Here is a 21,247-nt window from a genome sequence, read left to right on the forward strand (position 1 = left end):
GCACCAGTGACTCATGCCTGCAATCCTAGCTACTCAGGTAGCCAAGATCTGGGAATTAAGGTTTGAAGCCAACCAGGACAGGAGAATCTGTGAGACTTTTATCTCTAATTAATCACCAAAAATGCTGTGGCACAAGTGGTAGAGTGCCAGACTTGAGAGAAAAAAACCTAAGGGAGAGCATCCAGGCCCTGAGTTCAAGCCACATTACAAATAAACACACACGAAGTAATTCCTTGTCAAACGAGGTTAAATGACAATCCTTAGTCTACAAATAGTGGTGTCATAAGAAGCAATGAATTTAGGGAAGGCAAGTATCCAAAATATAAAAATTCCTATTAGGACTAAGCATTGCACATTCTTTGATGCACAGCAGTTAAATCTGGTCAACCAGGTGGTGGGTTCCCTAAAAGAGACTTGAAATCTACCAGAGGCTGTATTTGTCTAATTGTATGCTCAAACATTTTTTTTTCCCTTAAAATGCTCAGTGGATTATAACAAGTTACTTTTCATTCTTTATAAACACTACTATATTCTAGCTACTTGACATGTGGTCTCCAAGTTTCTTGTCTTAAATCTGCACTCCACTCCTTCATTTTACCAATGAAAATCTGTCATGACAATGCATGACATAGTGTTATCTCATATTCACCCCTGGTAAAGAGGTAAACAATATTATTATTTTTCCAGTCCTGGGTCTTGAAATCAGGGCCTGAGCATTGTCCTTGGACTTTCTCAAGGCTGGAGTTCTACCACTTGAGCCACACTACTGCTTCAAACTTTTTCCATGTATGTGGTACCAAGGAATCAAACTCAGGTCTTCGGACATGCTAGGCAAGAACTCTACCACGTTCCCAGTCCCATAATTGAGCTTAATTTTTAATTTTTATTACTAAATTATATTTACAGGATTATATTTACAGGCCATACAAAATTATCAACTTAAAATTAGCCTGTTGTATTTGGTCATTCTGTTAACTTATCCCCTAATGTGATGACGGGAACTGCTTTTCTTTTGATGAGACATGATGCTAACTGGTATAAGATAATGATGCTAGTTACAACTTTTCCCCCAAGTTTGTGCTGGTCCCTCTGGAGTACAGCATCCTTTGCAATGGTAAGCTTTGTAAAGAACTGCTCCCAGCAATAAGGTGTTCTAAATACAGATGCATATTTCAATGTATCTCTTCAAAGTGGGAAATTCATCATTGCTTAAGTACTCAAGTAGTACTTATCATCACTTTGCATTGGAATGCTTGTGCTGTAGGTTATCAGGGACATTACCAGGTTACACATTTAACAGTGTAGAAAATTCCATGTTAATTCCATGTTCACTTTTCTTGAACCTTTCATTAAATGCCTTAGTTTCAAGTACTTATCAGCATATTCAAGTGTTGTAAAGGCTAAGAGTCTCCTAGACTTTAGTACCTGACCTGGCTTTGAATTGAGATTCTTAGACCTCAGCCTACTGAGTAGCTAGGATTATAGGCGTGAGCCACTGCGCCCAGCCAGATTAAATCTTGTATGCACACCCCCCCAAAAAAATTGCTAGGATTTCTATGGGAACTGCAATAAAAAATTTAAAAGGAAAAGGTTTACACTGGGTTTATTTCAACCCAATAACATGGCAAATCATTCTATTCTTTTCCCCATCAGCATTTTACAATTTCCATTCATACATTCTATACATGTCTTAACACATTTATATGTAAGTAGGGTTGTTTTTTGTTTTTTTTTTGGTGGGGGAGCAGTTGTAGGGCTTGAACTCAGGGCCTGGACACTGTCTGGACTTTTTTTTTCTCAAGGCTAAAGCTCTATCACTTGAGCCACCGCACCACTTCCAGCTTTCTTCTATGTATGTGGTACCGAGGAATCGAACCTGGGTCTTTGTGCATACTAGGCAAGCACTCTACCACTAGGTCAAACTCCCAGGCCTATAAGTAGTTTTCTTTAGAGCAACCAAAAACGGTACTTAATTATGTCTTCCATTGTTTATATAATAGATCTTTGTTGACCTGTATCCTGCAATCTTACTGAATTTTGTTGTTTTCTTGGAGCTTCATGGTTAGGCAATCATATAGTCTGCAGTTTCTTCACTTGTAGTTCTTTTACCATTTCTTGTTTTCTTGCTTTACAGTATTATGTTGCAAGAAATAATAAGAGTGGACATGACTTCTTTTTCATTATAGATCTTTGCTATGGTTTCAACCTTAGTATGGATACCTCTAAAGTTCAACTGGAAACCTGGTTCTTCAGGATGGCACTGAGAGGTGGGACCTAGTGAGAGGTACTCAAGCCATTGAGGATGTATCTTAAAAGGGATATGGGACCTACCTATCTTCTCTTAGTCGTGGCTTAAGTTGTGACCATATTGCTCTAATAGAAACTCTCATCCATGCTGTGTCATCATCTACCAGATTAACTAGAACTATAATGACTCAGGTGTTGTGTATGCCTTTGAATCTCCAAAACTGATCTTAATACAATAACCCCCCATAAAATATCTTGTATTATCAAGATGTATAAAAATCTACCCTTCTTTAGGTATTTGGCAATTCTCCATAAAACCACCAGAGGTAGGAGATTTTTCTCAAGAATATTTTCAAGGCCAGAAATTTGGCCGAGTGGCAGAGTGCTTGCCTAACATTAAGACCTGGGTTCTATTCCTTAGTAACATATACATAGATAAAGCCTATTCTCAAGTGACAGAGCTCTAGGCTTGAGACAGTGCTTAGGCTCTGAGTTCAAGACCCAGGACTAGGAGGAAAAAAAATGTTTTCAATTCAAATTTAGTGGCCATAAGACTTTTTAGGTTCTCTATTGTGTCGCAGCAGAATTTTGGTGATTTCTGAGTAATGTACCAACTTCTTCCAGTTGTATATTTGAGCAGTCACTGGTATTTATCTTTTCTTTTTTCTTTCTTTTTTTTCTTGGCAGTCCTGGGCTTGAGTCCAGGGCCTGAGCACTGTCCTTGCGTTTTCTCAAGGCTACCACTTGAACCATAGTACCAGAGTGCTATCCTTGAACAAAAATGTTCAGGGACAATACCTAGGCTCTGACTTCAGGCCCCACCACCACTACCACCACCACCACAACCACCAAATGTAATCTTATAAAAAAAAAAAAAACAGCTTAAGATACCTTAAAAATTTATCAAAAAGTAGACTTCTAGGGACCAGGAGTTTGGCCTAGTGGTAGAGTGCTTGCCTAGCATGCACGAAGACCCAGGTTCGATTCCTCGGCACCACATATATAGAAAAAAGCTGGAAGTGGTGCTGTGGCTGAAGTGGTAGAGCTCTAGCCTTGAGAAAAGTCCAAGGACAGTGCTCAGGCCATGAGTTCAAGCTCCACAACTGGCAAAAAAAAAAAAAAAAAAAAAAAAAAAGTAGACTTCCTTTTAGTCCATACAACTTATTTTGCAACCATTTAAGGGTTCAGCACCTCATTTTTTTGTTATTGTTGGTTGTGGGGGCTTGAACTCTGGGCCTGGGCACTGTCCCTGAGTTCTTCAGCTCAAGGCTACTTACTGCTCTACCCCTAGAGCCTTAGCAATCACTTCTGGTTTTCTAGAGACTAAATGGAGGTAAGAGTCTCATGAACTTTAGTTTCAAGTACTTACCAGCATATTCAAGTGTTGTAGAAGGCTGAATCTCTCGGACTTTAGTGCTTGGGCTGGCTTTGAACCTCGATCCTCAGATCTCAGCCTCCTAGTAGCTAGGATTACAGACGTGAGATACAGTGTCTGGCTTCAACCTCTATTCGTATCAGTAGTTCTTCTCTTAGACAAGTGATCACTAATGATTTCACCATTATAAAAAGTTGATCATCCTACTGGGTGCTAGTGGTTCATGCCTATGCTAGCGCCTCAGGATGCTAAGATCTAAGGACACGAGTTGGCTTAAAGCTAACCTAGGCAAGAATATGTGAGAGACTCTTATCTCCAACAAACTATCCCCCAAATCCAGAAGTAGAACTATGGTTCAAATGGTAGAGTGCAAGCCTTGAGAAAAAAAGCTCAGAGACAATGCCCAGATCCTGAGTTCAAGCTCTTGGAAAAAAGTTGATAATCCTATAGTTATGAAACTGTCTCCCACTCACTTAAAAAAAAAAAAGCCACACAATTAACAAAGGTACCTCTTCTAGAGAAAGGGGCAATGCAGTTTAGAGGGGGAAAAGTTTCTTTGGATATGCCTTGTTTTATATAAAAAATTAAAATATAATCTTAAAAAAATCAAAATAAAGCCAGGCACGGTGGTTCAAGCCTGTAATCCTAGCTACTCAGGAGGCTGAGATATGAGGATGGCAGTTCAAAGCCAGCCTGGGCACTAATGAATGTGAGACTCTTATCTCCAATTGAAGAAGGGCAGTGGCTCAAGAGGTAGGGTGGTAGCCTTGAGCTGAAGAGCCTGAGACAGCGCCCAGGCCCAGAGTTCAAGCCCCATGACCAATAGGAAAAAAAAAAATCCAAATAAGGCCGGGAGTTTGGCCTAGTGGTTAAAGTGTTTGCCTAGCATGCATGAAGACCCGGGTTCGATTCCTCGGTACCACATACACAGAAAAAAGCCGGAAGTGGTGCTGAGGCTCAAGTGGTAGAGCTCTAGCCTTGAGAAAATCCAAGGACAGTGCTCAGGCCCTGAACTCAAGCCCAGGACTGGCAAAAAAAAAAAAAAAAAAAAAATCCAAATAAATGAGATTTGGTATGAATACAGATGGTAGCAAAAAAAATTATTCCAAGAGGAAAACACACACACACACACACGTATTTTCGGGATGGGGGAGGGGAGGAGATGGGGGAGGGTCCAGTCCTGGAGCTTGAAGTCAAGAGTCAGGGCATTGCCCCTGAGCACTAGTATGCCAGGAGTTTGCTTTTTGTTTGCTTAATTACAAATAAGAGTCTCATGGACTTTCCTGCCTGGACTTGCTTTGAACCACAATCCAGAACTCAGACTCCTGTATACCTATGATTACAGCTATGAGCACAAGAGTTCAACTGGCCCTGTGTTTTTGCTCAAGGTAAACACTCTACCATTTGAGCCTCAGCTCTGCGTCTGGCTTTTTGGTGGTTAAATGGAGATAAAGAGTTTTATGGACCTTCTTGTCCAGGCTAGCTTTAGACCATAATCTTTATCTCAGCCTACTTAGATCTCGATTACAGATATGATAATGCTATATATGATAAACCTGTAGACAATATCATCCTAAATAGACTGAAACCAGTTCCTTTAAAGTCCCAAATGAGACAAGGGCCTACATTCTTAGACTAGACTAGTACTAAATTTCTTAACCACAGCAAGAGGAACACAAATAGGAAAAGAAGACCCGTTTTCTCTATTCTATTTGCATATATAATATACACATATAATAAATATGATTCTACACCAAAAGGATATTAAAGACCAACAAAATTCTGATGAAAACTTTCACCAAAGTAGCAGGATACAAAATCAATATAAAAAATAAAGGAATAATGAGCAGGCTAAATTGAAATCAGGAGAAATTCTATCCACAATAGCTTCAAAAAAGTTAACTAAGGGGGCCGGGAGTTTGGCCTAGTGGTTAAGGTGCTTGCCTAGCATGCATGAAGACCCGGGTTCGATTCCTCGGTACCACATACATAGAAAAAAGCCGGAAGTGGTGCTGAGCTCTAGCCTTGAGAAAGTCCAAGGACAGTGCTCAGGCCCTGAGCTCAAGCCCAGGACTGGCAAAAAAAAAAAAAAAAAAAAAAAGTTAACTAAGGAGGTAAAAGACCTCTACAGTGAAAATGATAAAAGACTGATGAAATTAAAGACAACACTTGTAGATGAAGTCTAATTTATGGATCAGCAGGTTTAGTATTGTGAAAATGTCCGTACTACTAAAAGTAACCTATAATTGATTTAATGTAATCCTCAAAAACTCCAAAGTCTAAGATCTGAGGATGGCAGTTCAGACAGCCCTGGCACTAAAGTCCATGAGACTCTTATCTCCAATTAACCACCAGAAAACTGGCACTGTGGCTCAAAGGGTAAAGTGGTAGCCTTAAGCTGAAAAGCTCAGGGACAGTGCCCAGGGCCAGAGTTCAGTCCTATGCCTATGACCCGGGTGGGGGGGGGGGGGGAGAGGAGAGAACCAACAAAAACAAAAACAACTCCAAAGTCATTCTTCACAGAAATAGGAAGGTCAGTCCTAAAAATCATTTGGAAGCAATGGTGAGCAAAAAAGAGCTGGAGATATCACAATACCTGACCTGAAAATAAGAACTGAAAAATGAGATTACATCAAACTAAAATTAGCTTCTATAGAAAAAAAAAAAAAAGAAATAATTACAAAAAAAAAAAAAACCAAAAAAGAAAACAAAACAAAACCAAACAGAGTGTGGCCTAATGTTAGAGTGCCTGCCTAGCATGCATAAGCCCTGGAATTCCTTGGTACCACATATACAGAAAAGGCTAGAAGTGGTGCTGTGGCTCAAGTGGTAGAATGCTAGCCTTGAGGAAGCGCAAAGACAGTGCTCAGGCCCTGAGTTCAAGCTCCACAACAACCAAAAAACAACCATAAACCACCACAGAATGAGACGGACAGTTATTCAATGGATGAAAGGAGTAATATCCAGAAAATATAAAGTGTTTCAGGCAGATGCCAGTGGCTCACACCTGTTATCCTAGCTACTTAAGAGGATGAAATCTGAGGATCTTCACTTGAAGCCAGCCTAGGTAAACCAATCTGAGACTCTTACCTCCAATTAACCAGCAACCAGCAAAAACCTGGAAGTGGCAGTGTAGTTCAAGTGGTAAAGTATCATCCTTGAGCAAAAAAAAAAAAAAAACTAAGCAAAAGGACAAGAACCTGAGTTCAAACCCCAGGCATACACACATGCATACACACACGCATACACATGCACACAAACACACACACGAATTCAAAAAATTAAGCAAGAGTGGAGGAGGCGGCATGAATAACCCAATGCTTTGGGCAGTTTTCACAGGAAGACATACAAATCATTAAAAAAAAAATACAAATACGTGAAATGCTCAACATCCTTAGCCATAAAGGAAATGCAAATCAAAACACTGGCTCCATTTCATCCCAGTCAGAATGGTTATAATCAAGAAAACAAACAATAAGGGGCCGGGAGTTTGGCCTAGTGGTTAAAGTGCTTGCCTAGCATGCATGAAGACCCGGGTTCGATTCCTCGGTACCACATAACATAGAAAAAAGCCGGAAGTGGTGCTGAGGCTCAAGTGGTAGAGCTCTAGCCTTGAGAAAGTCCAAGGACAGTGCTCAGGCCCTGAGCTCAAGCCCAGGACTGGCAAAAAAAAAAAAAGAAAACCAACAATAAGAAAACAAAAATGCTAGTGAGAACTTTGAGGGGAAAAATAACATACGTTGTTAGTGGAGATGTAAAATGATCTAGCCACTATGCAAGTCAGCATGGAGATTCCCTTAACAGCTAAAAATAGAAGTACCAAATGATTCTGCTACAGAACTCGTGGGGATTATATTAAAGTATTGTACATCAACATATAAAACCAAGGTACCTATACACTGTTCATAATAGCCATAATACAGAATTAGCCTAGACACACATTAGTCAATAAAGAAAATGTAGTATAACCTACACAATGTCAAATTATTCAGCCAAAAAGAATGAAATAATTATGTCATGTTCAGAAAAATGGATGGAATTAAAGATTATGATAAGTATAAAGCATTTGTGATAGTTAACAAGTAAATACTGTATTTGTCAAATGCTACTTTAAATGCACCTTAGTAAAAATACAGGATTAACAAAAGGAGAAAACAAAAACAATCACAATAACAGCAACAACAACAAAAACCCATCTTCCGAACACACTTGAAAGGTAAGCAATGTTTTACTTAAACTGACCTGGGTCAATTAAAACTGAGCATTTTAAGAAATCTCTGAATTTTGAAAGGCTTACATATGTCATGACTTTGAGTAATACATAAAGAATTCTCAAACTGTCTCAATTCCAAGGGTTGTAGCAATCAGAGACAATCAAGTCTTTAATAAATCAACCACAAAACAAAAATATTTTAAATATACAGTAGAAACATTTATTTTAATACTTCTACAAAGATATTTCTCCATACTTGATGATTTGATATAAAAATCAAACCCATCATACTTTTTACCCATCAGTCTTTCTATATGTCAATCAGAAATTTGTACAACATGACTACTTATTTCTGAAACAAAGATTACAAATTAAGTGAAAACAAAAAATACACAAATTAAATGGACCCTAAATTAATTACTAATGAATTCTTTCCTCTTTCCCTCAGTCACCTAGAGCTTCTTTCTTCAGCCTCATTCTGCTCCTTTTCCTTTCTTTGCTTGGCCATGAATTTCTGTTAAAAGCAAAAAGTAACATGAAACATTTATTAGATGTTTTGCTATAAACGCAAGCCGAATTATATAGTTTTATAATTCAAAAGACCCTGACTCACAAAATAAAATCGAAATACAGTGCCTTTTATTAACATTCTTTCCTTTCATTCATCAGCTTTCTGATACACTGAACATTATGGTGTATCACCTCATTATCACCTATCACCCTAGCACTGAAACTACCTTAAGGATTCGATGGGCAACAAGATAGATAAGGTACTTTTTATAATCATGGTCCTTATTCTCTAGTGAGAAAAGAGAAATATAAATAAGGTAATTTTGTATATATGGTAGGCAACAATCTTAAAATTATAATCACCTAATGGCATTTGCTGGGAAGTGGATGAAACTAGAATAAATCATGTTGAGTGAGATAAGTCAAGACCAAAGGAACAAAAGGCACATGGTCTCTTGATATGTGGATATTAGATCCACATTGATCATTGATATTGAGTGATGACTCAATACTCAGGTACTCAGGTCATTGACATGATCTTGGAGATATAAATATAACTACATAGACATAAAAATCTGTGAAGAGCTATATATTCTATAGGCATAATGATATGTATCTATGACATACAAATCAGAGCTTAATTTTAATTTTGTTCTTAAATTTATGTGCCAGTGATTGAATAGAGATCCCATTCTTAAATACTTATTTGTTAAACTTGACACTTGAAATATGATGTAAAAACTCAGTGTTAATAAATAACAAAGAAAATTATAATCACCACCACCAAAGAACTGGTCTACAGCATAGATCAGTAGTAGATGGCTTGCTTATCATGTATGAAGCCCTGAATATAATCCGTAGCACCACAAAAAAAAAAAAAAAAACTTCAATATTATAGGTACTAAAATTAGGCTGACCTTTTTTTTTAGGTTGTAACATGGAGTTTCCTAATTTGGTTAGGGTAGGTCCTTCTTAAAGTGATTTCTGAGCAGTTAGTATTTGAGTTGAGAAGAAAAACGAAGAATAATTGGTCATGAAAATAGGGCTGTGAGGGGCCAGGAGTTTGGCCTAGTGGTAGAGTGCTTGCTTAGCATGCACGAAGACCCAGGTTCGATTCCTCGGCATCACATACATAGAAAAAAAAAAGCCTGAAGTGGTGCTGAAGCTCAAGTGGTAGAGCTCTAGCCTTGAGAAAGTCCAAGGACAGTGCTCAGGCCCTGAGCTCAAGCCCAAGACTGGCAAAAAATGAATAAAGAAATAAAGAAATAAACAAGGAAGGAAGGAAGGAAGGAAGGAAGGAAGGAAGGAAGGAAGGAAGGAAGGAAGGAAGGAGAGAGGAAGAATTCCAAAAAAAAAAAAAATAGGACTGTGAGAAGGGGGCAAGGAACAACAATATAAAGAGATGTGAAAGCAAGATGGGGGCACTGGCACAAAGAACTGGAAAAACAAGTTTAAACTGAGTTTAGAGAAGCAAAACTGAATCACATCAGTTTATAGATAATTCCAAATGCTACATAAAGCTGCTGAAAGATTCTAAATGAAAAAACCAAGACTTGATCAACCAGGTTAAAGACACAGTAAGAATAGCAAACTGTATGAGGGATTAGGTCTAATACAAATTAAAACTAGGTTCAGATACTAACGAACCATGGGACCCTGAGTTTAGAAACCTAATCTTAAATTTGTGTTCTTCAACTTTAAAACTGGAATGGTAACATACTTCTTGAAGTGGATTTGGGGGGTACAATAAGCTTTCAGGACATAAAAATAGTTCAATAAATGTTAAGTGTCTGTATCCCTCAAATTAAATACAAAGGATAAATAAAACAATCTTAAGGATGCAAGAATCAGAACTACTCATAATTCTTTAGAGCAAAACATTCTAAACTTATAAATCTATAAAGGATTTTGGATTAAAACATCCTAGGGAAGTAACCTACATAAACAGAATTTTTTTGGACAATTTACTAATCTTAGTATGCTAATAAATATAGATTTGTAACAGGGGAGCAAGATATGCAGTTTCCCATATATTAGTCTAATGGAGTGAAATATGAAACTGCTGATCTGCAATTAACCACTCTGGTATAAACTATTGTAAAAGGAAAGGTATGGGCCAGGAGCATTCGGTTAGATTCCTTGGTACTGCATATACAAAAAAAGGCAGGAAGTGATGTTGTGGCTCAAGTGGTACAGAGCTACACTTGAGAAAGCCCAAGGACAGTGCTCAGGCCCTGAGTTCAAGCCCCACTAGAAATTACTAGCAAAGTAAAGGACAAGAATAAGATCTTAGATTTAAGAGGAATAAACTGGCATAAATGCTCAAAAGTTCATACAAAGAGAAAAACAGCCACTTTTGGCTAACAACTAAATAGTTCAGTTATAAAATAATAGCACCTGAAGAATTTTCCAGTTGAAAACATTTTAAAAATTACCTCTGTATTTTGCTTATGACGTATACTCTTGCAGTGATTTGTCATTGCTTTTTCACCTGAGTAGAAGAGGGAGCAAATTGGACAAAAGAATCCAGCCTTCGGTACAAGAAAGTCTAAGTCTAGGAGAAAGGAGGAGAGACAAGAGAGAGAAAGACAACAGTTTATTAATAATTGCATAAATCAATTTATCTGAATATGTCACAATAGTAACATCATAAAATATCTTTAACTTAATAAAATTCTATAATATTGCAAAGTCTCCAAGGAATGCAAAAATGCGTTTGCATTAATATATTTCAACTTGAATAGATTTTGCATGGAGAAACTTCAGATAATAAAAACTGTTCGATTATTCCTCAGACTAGCCAGTCAATGGATAAAATTCTGACAAGCTTCTTTTAGACTTAAGAATCTTTAGAGTTAAGTCTTAGGAGTATCTTCGTAAAAAAGGCAGAATACTGGGCTTATAGAATATGCTGTATAAATGAGTAAGGTCCCCATCAGCTCAATTTAGGTGGCATAAAAAAGTTTGCCAACTAAACTTTCAGCATGTTCATGGGTCTCAGATTAAGCAGATATAACTCAATTCTGACCAGAACAGCAAAGAAAGTACCACAAATTAAAAAAAGGAGGTTTATCCTGAACTTTGAGCACAATAAAAGTAACTTTGCCTGATTAAAAAACAAACACAAACAACCTAGGTAAGCTATCTGCAAAGTGCCAAGCAAGATTGCTCAATTATTCACATAAACAACTTTTACTATCGAGCTGAATTTTTATTTTACAAAGATAAGGGAAAAAAATCTTTTTTACTTTACCTTCGGGGACATCAGGTGCCACTGATTTGCCTAAAGAATCTTCAATCTTCCTACGTTTTTGATCTGGTTCTGTATTCTTTAATTCAGATTCTTCAGCAACTAGTCATTAAATTTTTTCACAGGGGAAAAATTATTTAAAATAGATTTACAAATTTTGTGTGGATATATTGGATAATCTTTATCTTCAAAGACAATAACTTAAGACTGAAAGATTCTTTTGGTAAATCTTGTCTAACTGCTTCCAACATACTATTCTGCAAGACTCATTAATCTAAGAAGAAATGGAAAAATCAATTTAGATTTATTAATTAGACAAGAGAATATATAGTGCTAAAGCCAACAAAAATTTCTTTGTATGTATATAGTTTCAGAAGGAATTTAAAAATTAACAGAAGTCAAGTTTCAATAGTTACTAGCAGTTAACTTGTGTGTGCAAGGTACTAGGTTGGTTAGGGTAAAAAGACCAGCAAAATATCTGTTCTGATAGTCTTCCAACCTAGAAAACACAGCCTAAATGGATAGCTTGAGATAAAATCACAATGAAATTACAAATATTAAAAGCCCACCAAAATGATTAACAGAGGTCAAATTGTAGCCAGGTAATTTGAGAAACCAAGGTGTAAAAATCCATAGTCCTAGATGCATTTCTTGGTGTTAAGGGGGACTGAAGTCCTGGGGCTTGAACTCAGGGCCTGAACACTGTCCCTGGGCTTTCTTCCAGGCTAGCATTCCACTTGAGCCACAGTACTACTTTCAGCTTTTTCTGTGTATGTGATACTGAGAATAGAACCCAGGGCTTTGTGCATGCTAGGAAAGCAGTCTACTACTAGGCTAAGCTCCCAGCCCCTGAACTTTTCTTTTACTTGTCTTTTTAATGTTTTACTATCAACAATACTAAACGGATACAATGACAATGTCTGCTGAATGACTATTTTCCCTCACTGGACAGTGATCCTTATTTATTTCAACATAAATTAATTATATTGATACACATTTTAATTCACTAGCTGTCTGCATGGCAACAATCACAATGAATTAAGCTAGTTAATAGTTTAGATGTGATGCAGCAACAGGACCAGAATAACCTTATGTCTCAGCATCCATTTCAATTACAAAAATAAAACTCTCATCTGGGTTTAATAAGTACAAGCCTACCTTTTCTCACACTTGCTCAATTTCTCTGCTTTTCTCCTTTTCTTAGATGGTAACCTTTGAAACCTTTACCACCATTTCATGCTATTTAATTCTCTTCCCACCCCAATAGTCCTCTTTTTTTCTTCTTTTCTTTTTTGCCAGTCCTGGGGCTTGAACTCAGGGGTGTTGTGCGCGTTATGCAAAGCACTCTACCACTAGGCCAAACTCCCACCCCCAATAAACCTCTTTACCTTTACTAATCTGGAAGACCTCTTCAGCCTTTGCTGGTTCTGCCACAGTAGCTTTTTGCGAGGGTTGTGCTTTTCCAATTCTAACTCTCTTCATTGTTGTTTTAGCTTTAAAGAGAAAGTCTAATTTATTGAACTAGTATTTACAATTAAACATATTAACTAAATAACAGTGTCAATATCTTACTTTGGTACAAACAATATCCAGATTTGGGAAGAAAAGTCTGTGTATGTGTTCCAGAAACAGTCTAACTATGTAGCCAAGGATGGCTTTGAACTCACAATCTTCCTGTCTCTATTCCCTTGTCTTTGGATTATAGGTATTTATCACCTCAGACATGTAAACCTATTTCTAAATAGAATTTTAGTAAAAAATATTCAATTCAGTCAACTTTCTACTGTACACCAATCATTTTGTCCTTTTCTAATTTGTTCCAGAAAGTTATTAACTTATACTAATATTTTATTTTTAGTTGGCTTACATCTTTCGAAGTGAGTACTCAATTATTCTATTCCATCAAAGCATTACTTTAAAAAAAAATAGCACCTACTGTGAATCCTAAGCAAACATTGGAATGTGGCAGGATATGACCACATTCTGTTCTAAAAAGCTACGTTTTCTGCACAATACAAATTAGTAATTTGTATTATTATTTATTTTTTTTGCTGGACTAGAACTCAGGGGGCCTGGGCTCTGTCCCTGAGTCTCTCTATGCTCAATGCTGGTGTTCTAACACTTGATCCACAGCTCAAGTAGAGTCTCACACCATGATCCTCAGAGCTCAGCCTCCTGAATAGCTAGAGTTATTGGTGTAAGCCTGGCAGTTATGAAATTTTGACGAGTAAAATTACTGCTAATGCTTCAGCATATATTTTCAAATTAATTTTAAATGTAATACTCTCACAAAATAGGAAAACTACCATTTTCAATTTTCTACCTGCTATGTGTCTTTCATTCATAGTTTTCAGATCTTCTATCACATTCTCATTTACTGGACCCATTTGGGACAAGGCTTCAAGTTTTGTCTTCTTTGAGCCAGTGACTCTCTTCTTTCTCTCTCCTTTTTTATTTGAAGAACAGTCATTTTTCCTTTGTGCTAACTCAACTTTTGAATCATGGTCTCCATCTTCTTCTTCTCCAATTTCATCAACAGTAACAAAATTGAGCTCTTCTTTAAGGTTGTTAAAATCAGCTAGTAAGTCTTCATCGTCTTCAGTTACTTCATCCAACGTCACTAAATGCAAATCACTGCCATCATCCTGTATTTCATCTACAGTAACCAAAGCACAAGGATCTTCAGGCATCTGAGAAGAAATGAACCCAATAGAATCCCTTACAGCATTTCCGTCATCTCCCTTAGTATTTAAAGTACCAAAAGTTATATCTGCTGATTCATTTAAAGGTAGCTCTTCTACTTCTCCAATTTCATCCACAGTTACCAAGTGTTCCTGTTTAAGAAGATCTCGTTCTTCAGCCACTGACAAAACAGTAACATCTTTAGATTCACTATGGGAAACACAATCATCTTGGTCAACTAATTCATCTAACGTAAAAAGTGAATTTGAATGTTTTACCATTTCTTCCATGTTCAGTTCTTCATCAGTTACTTCATCTACAGTGACTAGTGCTTGTGCAGCTGCATCTTCCTCTTCCCCAATCTCATCCAATGTTACAAAAGATACATCTCCCTCAACATTGGGAGAAACAGAAGGCTTTCCCTTCTTTTTTAAGCTAATTTCAGAGGAAGGAGTATTTTTGAGAGCCTCTTTCCTTTGTCCCTTTAATGGATTCTGTTTGGCTTGAAAAGGATTCGCTTCTTCTATAACTTCATCCACAGTAACAAATTCGTCCAAATTAAATGAAAATAGTATTTCCTGTTGGAGTTAAAAATCAACAGTGTTGTGAACAACTACTGACAATTGGATAGGTTCCAAACAGTCAAAATAAATGTAGACTGTTTTTCAAAGAATTTAATTGCAAAATAGTTTCTTAAGGACTAAAATTATTGTTAATATTTTTGTCAGTCGTGTGGCTTGAACTCTGGGCCAGGGCACTGTCCCTGAGCTCTTTCAGCTCAGGGCCACTGAGCCTCTTCTCGTTTTCTGGTTGTTAATTGGAGAGTCTCATGGATTTTTCATGCCCAGGCTGACTTTGAACCACAATTCTCAGAACTCAGCCTCTTGAGTAGGTAGGATTAAAGGCGTGAGCCACTGGTTCCCAGCTAAAATTATTATTTTTTAAAAGTTCTACAAATTAGTTATAATTCAATGTAAATACCACAGGTAACCCTACTGATAAAATTCTGTTTTGATATTAACATTATAATTACTTAAGTAATATTTTGAACTATACTGGTACACAAATATAAGCCCTTGTCAAAACTGTTCCATGTTAAATACCTAACAAATATCCCAGAGTCTCACTGGACTTCTAAAAAGTAAATTGCTACCTAAATTGTTTAATTAATCATTTATTTTGATACATATTTTAATTTATACAATAAGATATATTTTACAATTTCAGAAGATTATCTGAAAAAATTATTACTGACTTAACATAAGCTAATAACTGTTTAAAAAAAACCCTATGCCTAGTGGTAGAGTGCCTGCCCAGCATGCACAAAGCCCTGGTTTCTATTATTAGGTACCATATACACAGAAAAAGCTGGAAGTGGGGCTGTGGCGCAAGTGGTAGAGTGCTACCCTTGAGAAAGCCCAAGGACAGTGCCCAGGCCCCAACTTCAAGGCCCAGGACTGACAAAAAAAAAAAGAAAAACAAAAAATATCTGTAATATGAAAAAAGGTACCTACAATTAAAAAAGGTTCTGGGGCTGGGAGTTTGGCCTAGTAGTAGAGTGCTTGCCTAACATGCACAAAGACCTGGGTTCGATTCTTCGGTACCACCATACATAGAAAAGGTTGGACGTGGTGCTTTGGCTCAAGTGGTAGAGCTCTAGCCTTGAGAAAAGTCCAAGGACGGTGCTCAGGCCCTGAGTTCAAGCCTCACGACTGGCAAAAAAAAAGTCTGTGCAAGCCTAGTTAGTATGCTGTCAGTAATCAATTACTAGAACATACAATACTATTAGATCTACTTCAAGATAAAATAAATCAATTAGTGGTAGGGTCAATATGAAGCATTTCATTTATATTCCTTACTTTCACTCTCCAAACATATGCATTAACTATTATGTGACACATTAGTATACAAGAGAAATGAATTCTGCTATGGAAGGACAGAAATGATGGGTTAGGGTTAGTTCATTATTTTTTTTTTTTACCTCTTTAGATTTGGAACTTCTACCGGTAGTGCTTTTAGAATTCTTAGTGTTTTGCCCAGCCAAGGCCTAAAATATTAAGTAAGAAATATAGAAAAACAAAATTTACAATAAGGTTATGAATATTCAGATAAAGAAAAAGTCAATAATCATTTAAGAGTATAATCAGTCTAGAAGTTACATCTAAATTTAATTTTACAGTTTTTTCTTTCCCTATACCCACTTCAACTTAAAAGCGCGAAATATTTCCCATTCAGAAGGATATTACATCACTTTAACTTCAGTTTTATTTCCAGACAAATTTTATCTTTAACCTACAGTTACACTTCTGATAAGATAGTTTCCAAACCAATGAATAAATATAAACCCTGAGCTTGATACTCCAATTGTCTAATGGCTTAAGACAACAGTTTGTTTAAGAAAGAGAAATGGAAGTTGGGATATGTCTACTCCACAGCTAAGCACATCAGAAACACTTTAATGACATTCTTTTTTCTCCTCACCTTATTATTGCTGTCTTCTCCTTTCATGATGGAAGGTCTATCCTCTGTTTCCTGAGACTGCATTGTTATGTCCTTGAAATCCACTTTAGAATCCTTGCTTTGCAGGGCTGAGATCCTTCCACTGCCTCCTATGTTAACATCACTCTGAATAGGTTTAAATTTACTGCTGCTTTCTACCAAGCATGATCTGGCAAATCCCTTTTGTGTAAGTAGACCAAATCCCTTTGGTGTAAGTTTCTTGTCAGCATTTATTTGAACTCTGAGCACAGATTTTATAAAACTTTCCTGATTTTCAGTTGTTGAAGTTATAGTTTTTGTCCTAGAACAGATCATAGTAGCAGCCTTTGTGGTTGACTTACTGCTGGATACATTTGATACAGTCAGCATACTAGTTTTACCAGTTTCATCAGGCTTATTGGTCTGACCCACTCCTTTATTTGGGTATGCTTTGATCATAGCATTTTCTTCAGGCTTGTCTTTCGCTGCTGCCATAATTTTATCCAATTTTTCTACAACCATCCTAGCTTCATTCTTTCCAGTTTTCTCTGATTCTATCTGTATATCCACTCTGGTTTCCTTGACATTAAATTCATTCTCCATACTTTTTCCAGAAGTACCCTTTTTACTCACTACCTTCTCATCTGCAGTACAAATTCCTGAAATTGAAACTGTAGATTGTACTACTTCTGGAACTGTTTCAGGTTTGTTCAATTCAGCTGTATCTTCTACCATAGCCCGTGTAACTCCAAAAAAAACCCCTTCTGCTGGAGATGAAGAGTCCTCAAGAATACTTTGTATGTTTCTTTCTTCTATAGATATATTTTCAGATACTGAAAATTCTGTTTCAGGATTCATAATTTCTGCTTCTTGCTTTTCAAAGTCATTGGTATATACTTGCTGATTTAAAGCAGATTCTTCTATATTTTCAGTGAATAATTCAATATTGGCTGGAGTGGAAGCTACAAGAGGAATTTCTATGTTGAGCTCTCCTTGAGTTTCAATTTCCAATTTTTCAAGGGCAAAGTCAAAGTCACATAGTGCTTTTTCAGGTTCTTGCTTACCCACTTCTTCCTGTAATCCCAAAGTTTCCATCTGGATACTAGAACTTTCTTCTTTAACCTCAGTAAGTTGAACAGAGGGACTACCAGCTGCTGTTTGCACCTCATTCTCATCAACTGGACTATTTTTCAGGTCAAGGCTAAAAGTATTTAAAAAACAAACTACAGTGAGTTCAATCTGTATAAATAACTGTACTAATGCCAATTGTAAAGACTTCCTGATGTACTAGTAATAAGCACTGGGAAATCTAGGCAATCAGCTTTAAATTGGCTAAGATATTCCGATGTAAATATGCAAAAACAAAAAAATTTAAAAGACCTTCCATCTCACTGAAGATTTCTCTTAACTCAAGGGACATATTGGCAAATTATGAAGACTAATATGCTTTTTTTCTACTTAGGGCAGTTACCAACTTTTTGGTTTGTTTTTTTTTAACCAATCATGAAAAAGTCTGAACCAGGGCCAGGTGTATGGCCTAGTGGTAGAGTACGATTCCTTGGTACCACATACAGAGAAAAAGCCAAATGTGGTGCTGTGGCTCAAATGGCAGAGCACTAGCTTTGAGAAAAGCCCAAGGACAATGCTCAGACCCTCAATTTAAATCCCAGGACTTGAACCCAGGTCCCTCCCCCCCAAAATGTCAGAACCAGACACAGTAAGGCTGAATATAAATGATACCTCAAATTACTGAGGTGCTATCATCCCAACGATAACTACTGAAAAAAACTTAAATGTGTACTATTCTACAATGAAACCAATAAACCATGCATTGAAAATTAAAATTTTGTAAGTGAACTGTATTATGTATGTATGTATGTATGTATGTATGTATGTATGTATGTATGTATGCATGCATGCATGCATATATTTATGTATTGCTGGTACTGAGGCCTGAACTCAGGGCCTGGGCTATGTCCCTGAGCATCTGTGCTCAAGGCTAGTGCTCTACCACTTGACCCATAGCAGCACTTTTGGCTTTTTCTGTTCATATGGTACTGAAGAATTGAACCTGGGCTTCATGGATACTAGGCAAGCACTCTACCACTAAGACACAACTGTATTAATGATAATGTTTAACTGACAGTTTTCTTTAAAACTACTAAAATAACTACTGAAGTTAGAGGTAAAACTGACAGAATCGCCTTACCATAAACCTACTAGACTTACTAGGTTTTGTTAGATTATAGAAAGGACCGTTTTTTTTTTAAAGGGGGCCAGGGTGGGGACGTGCACGAAGCCCTGGGTTCAATTCCCTAGTACCAAATACACAGGAAAAAGCCGGAAGTGGTCCTGTGGCTCAAGTGGCAGAGCACTAGTCTTGAGTGTTTAAGGACAGTGCCCTAGCCCTGAGTTCAATACCTGAGACTGGCAGAAAAAAAAAAAAAAAAAAAAAAAAAAAACCACTTAGCTGCCAAAAACAGTAGCATTTCAGTTATTCAAAAGCAATGGAGAAAATACATGGCCAAGTATGCTATGTCATCATGAAGTTTCCCCAAAACAGAATCATTACAAGATTCCCTAAGTAAAAATGTGACTTTTTTGGGGGGTGGGGATGGGGGGAAGGTATCAGTCCTGGGCTTGAGCTCAGGGTCCTGGACTTGAGCTCAGGGCCTTGAACACTGTCCTCGAGATTTCTCAAGGCTAGAGTTTTACCACTTGAGCCTCAGCACCACTTCCGACTTTTTTCTATGTATGTGGTACTGAGGAATCAAACCCCAATCTTCGTGCATGTTAGGCAAGCACTCTACCACTAGGCTAAACTCCCAGCCCCAAAAATGTGTGACTTTTTCATTCTACAATTTCCACTAATGTAGAGATAGAATAAATTGTTTTGATATTAATGTTCCATAGATAAAGGGTTATCACAGAAAAATAATAGCTTCTGAAGACAATGTCTTCAATGTTACCAATGTAAGTTTAATAAATACATTCATACAATTAAGTTAGAAGTAGGTTGGAGGAAGATATCAGGAGTGACTACATGGTATCAATCTCAAAGTAAAAAGTACTGACTTTGAAGTGGTACTGTGACTCAAGGGGTGGGGCAGTAGCCTTGAGCTGAAGAGCTCAGGAACAACGCCCAGGCCCAGAGTTCAAGTCCCATGAACAACCTCCCCACCAAAAAGTATTGACCTTTCCCCTCCTTTCAAGGAAAGGATGAGCTATTCCCTTTTGTTAACACTGCAAGATTATGTGTACCTCTTGTACTGAGATGTTAATTATTCTTCATAAACTCTGGTAAATGTGCTATTCATTTGAACTAATAAACTGGTTCTCCCCCCAAAGATGATGATGTAAAGACTTCTATTTTTCTACTACATCAGAGGAAAGCCTACTATTTAAAAGTTGTGATGGGGCCAAGATCGTCGCCTAGTGGTAGATTGCTTGCCTAGCATGCGCGAAGACCGAGGTTCAATTCCTTGGTACCACATACATAGAAAAGCCAGAAGTGGTGTTCTAGCTCAAGTGGTAGAGCTCTAGACTTAAGAAAGCCCAAGGACAGTGCTCAGGCCCTGAGTTCAAGACCTGTACTGGCAAAAAAAAAAATTTACCTCCTTTATATGAAAAATACCAAGAGCTGACTTTGTGTATGTGGTATTATGATTTGAATGCAGGACCTCAGGCTTGCTTGCTGAGCTGGTGAGATACTTGGGTACCATGTCTTTATCCTTGTGTCTCACTGGTGATTTTTAGGATAGGATTTCACTTCCACCCTGAGTTCACAATTGAATCTTAAATCTGCCTACATTTTAGGCTTGCTGGTGTTATTGGAACCACAGATATGTGCTGGTTGTTGCATCCAGTTTCTTCAGCAGAAATGAGAGTCTCATAAACGTTTCTGCCAAAGATATCTGATACTTATTAAACTTATATTTATATTAAACTTATGTTATGATTCTTCCAGTCTTAGCCTTCCATGTATATTATGGATGATAGACACGTGCCATCACAGTCAATTATGGATTGAAAAGGGAATTCTCTTAATTTCCCTGCTTGTTCTGGCCTCAAATTGCAATTCCTGATCTCTCAAGTAGCTCAGATTATAAGTGTGAGCCACTGGCATCTGGCTCCTAAGGACTGAGTTTTTAGTAAGTGTTCAAAAATTCTTGAAACTACAATTTGAGGCCAAACTATGACCAAAAACAATTGGGACAGTAACCGTAACAATAGTTATATGGCTATTTTTCAAATTACAGGCTTTTGTTTTTTTAATTCCAAGAGTCATTTCCAATAATAAAGCACATTCCTACCTTGTTATCAAATTGTATATTAGACCCTCCCCCCCAAAAAAATCTATGATGCTCGGAGGAAAATCATGGAAATGCTTTTGATCTGTTTCCAGTGAAAGTTTGTAAATTAAAATGTCATTGCTAACTTGGCACTGTAATCCTTGCTATTCAAGAGGCTGATATCCAGCTGGGCCAACAGT

The 21,247-nt window shown here is 37.3% G+C and overlaps 1 protein-coding gene across 4 annotated transcripts in view; it reads right to left on the reverse strand.

The window, feature by feature from the left end:
* Positions 1-8,032: 8,032 nt before the first annotated feature.
* Positions 8,033-21,247, reverse strand: part of Znf638 (zinc finger protein 638) — a 76,201-nt gene continuing 62,986 nt past the window's right edge. For all 4 annotated transcript variants that reach the window (XM_090336728.1, XM_090336727.1, XM_090336726.1 and 1 more), the window contains 7 exons: positions 16,759-17,956; positions 16,259-16,324; positions 13,919-14,855; positions 12,984-13,088; positions 11,599-11,697; positions 10,781-10,899; positions 8,033-8,349 (listed from right to left, as the gene is read on the reverse strand). In XM_090336728.1, the coding sequence (XP_090192854.1) occupies positions 8,284-8,349; positions 10,781-10,899; positions 11,599-11,697; positions 12,984-13,088; positions 13,919-14,855; positions 16,259-16,324; positions 16,759-17,956 (2,590 nt within the window). In that variant the 3' untranslated portion in view covers positions 8,033-8,283. The remainder of the gene's footprint in view (positions 8,350-10,780; positions 10,900-11,598; positions 11,698-12,983; positions 13,089-13,918; positions 14,856-16,258; positions 16,325-16,758; positions 17,957-21,247) is intronic.

The sequence above is a fragment of the Megascapheus bottae genome, chromosome 7 (genome assembly GCF_031878675.1).
Source record: "Megascapheus bottae isolate mThoBot1 chromosome 7, mThoBot2.hap1, whole genome shotgun sequence".
Classification (NCBI taxonomy): domain Eukaryota; kingdom Metazoa; phylum Chordata; class Mammalia; order Rodentia; family Geomyidae; genus Megascapheus; species Megascapheus bottae.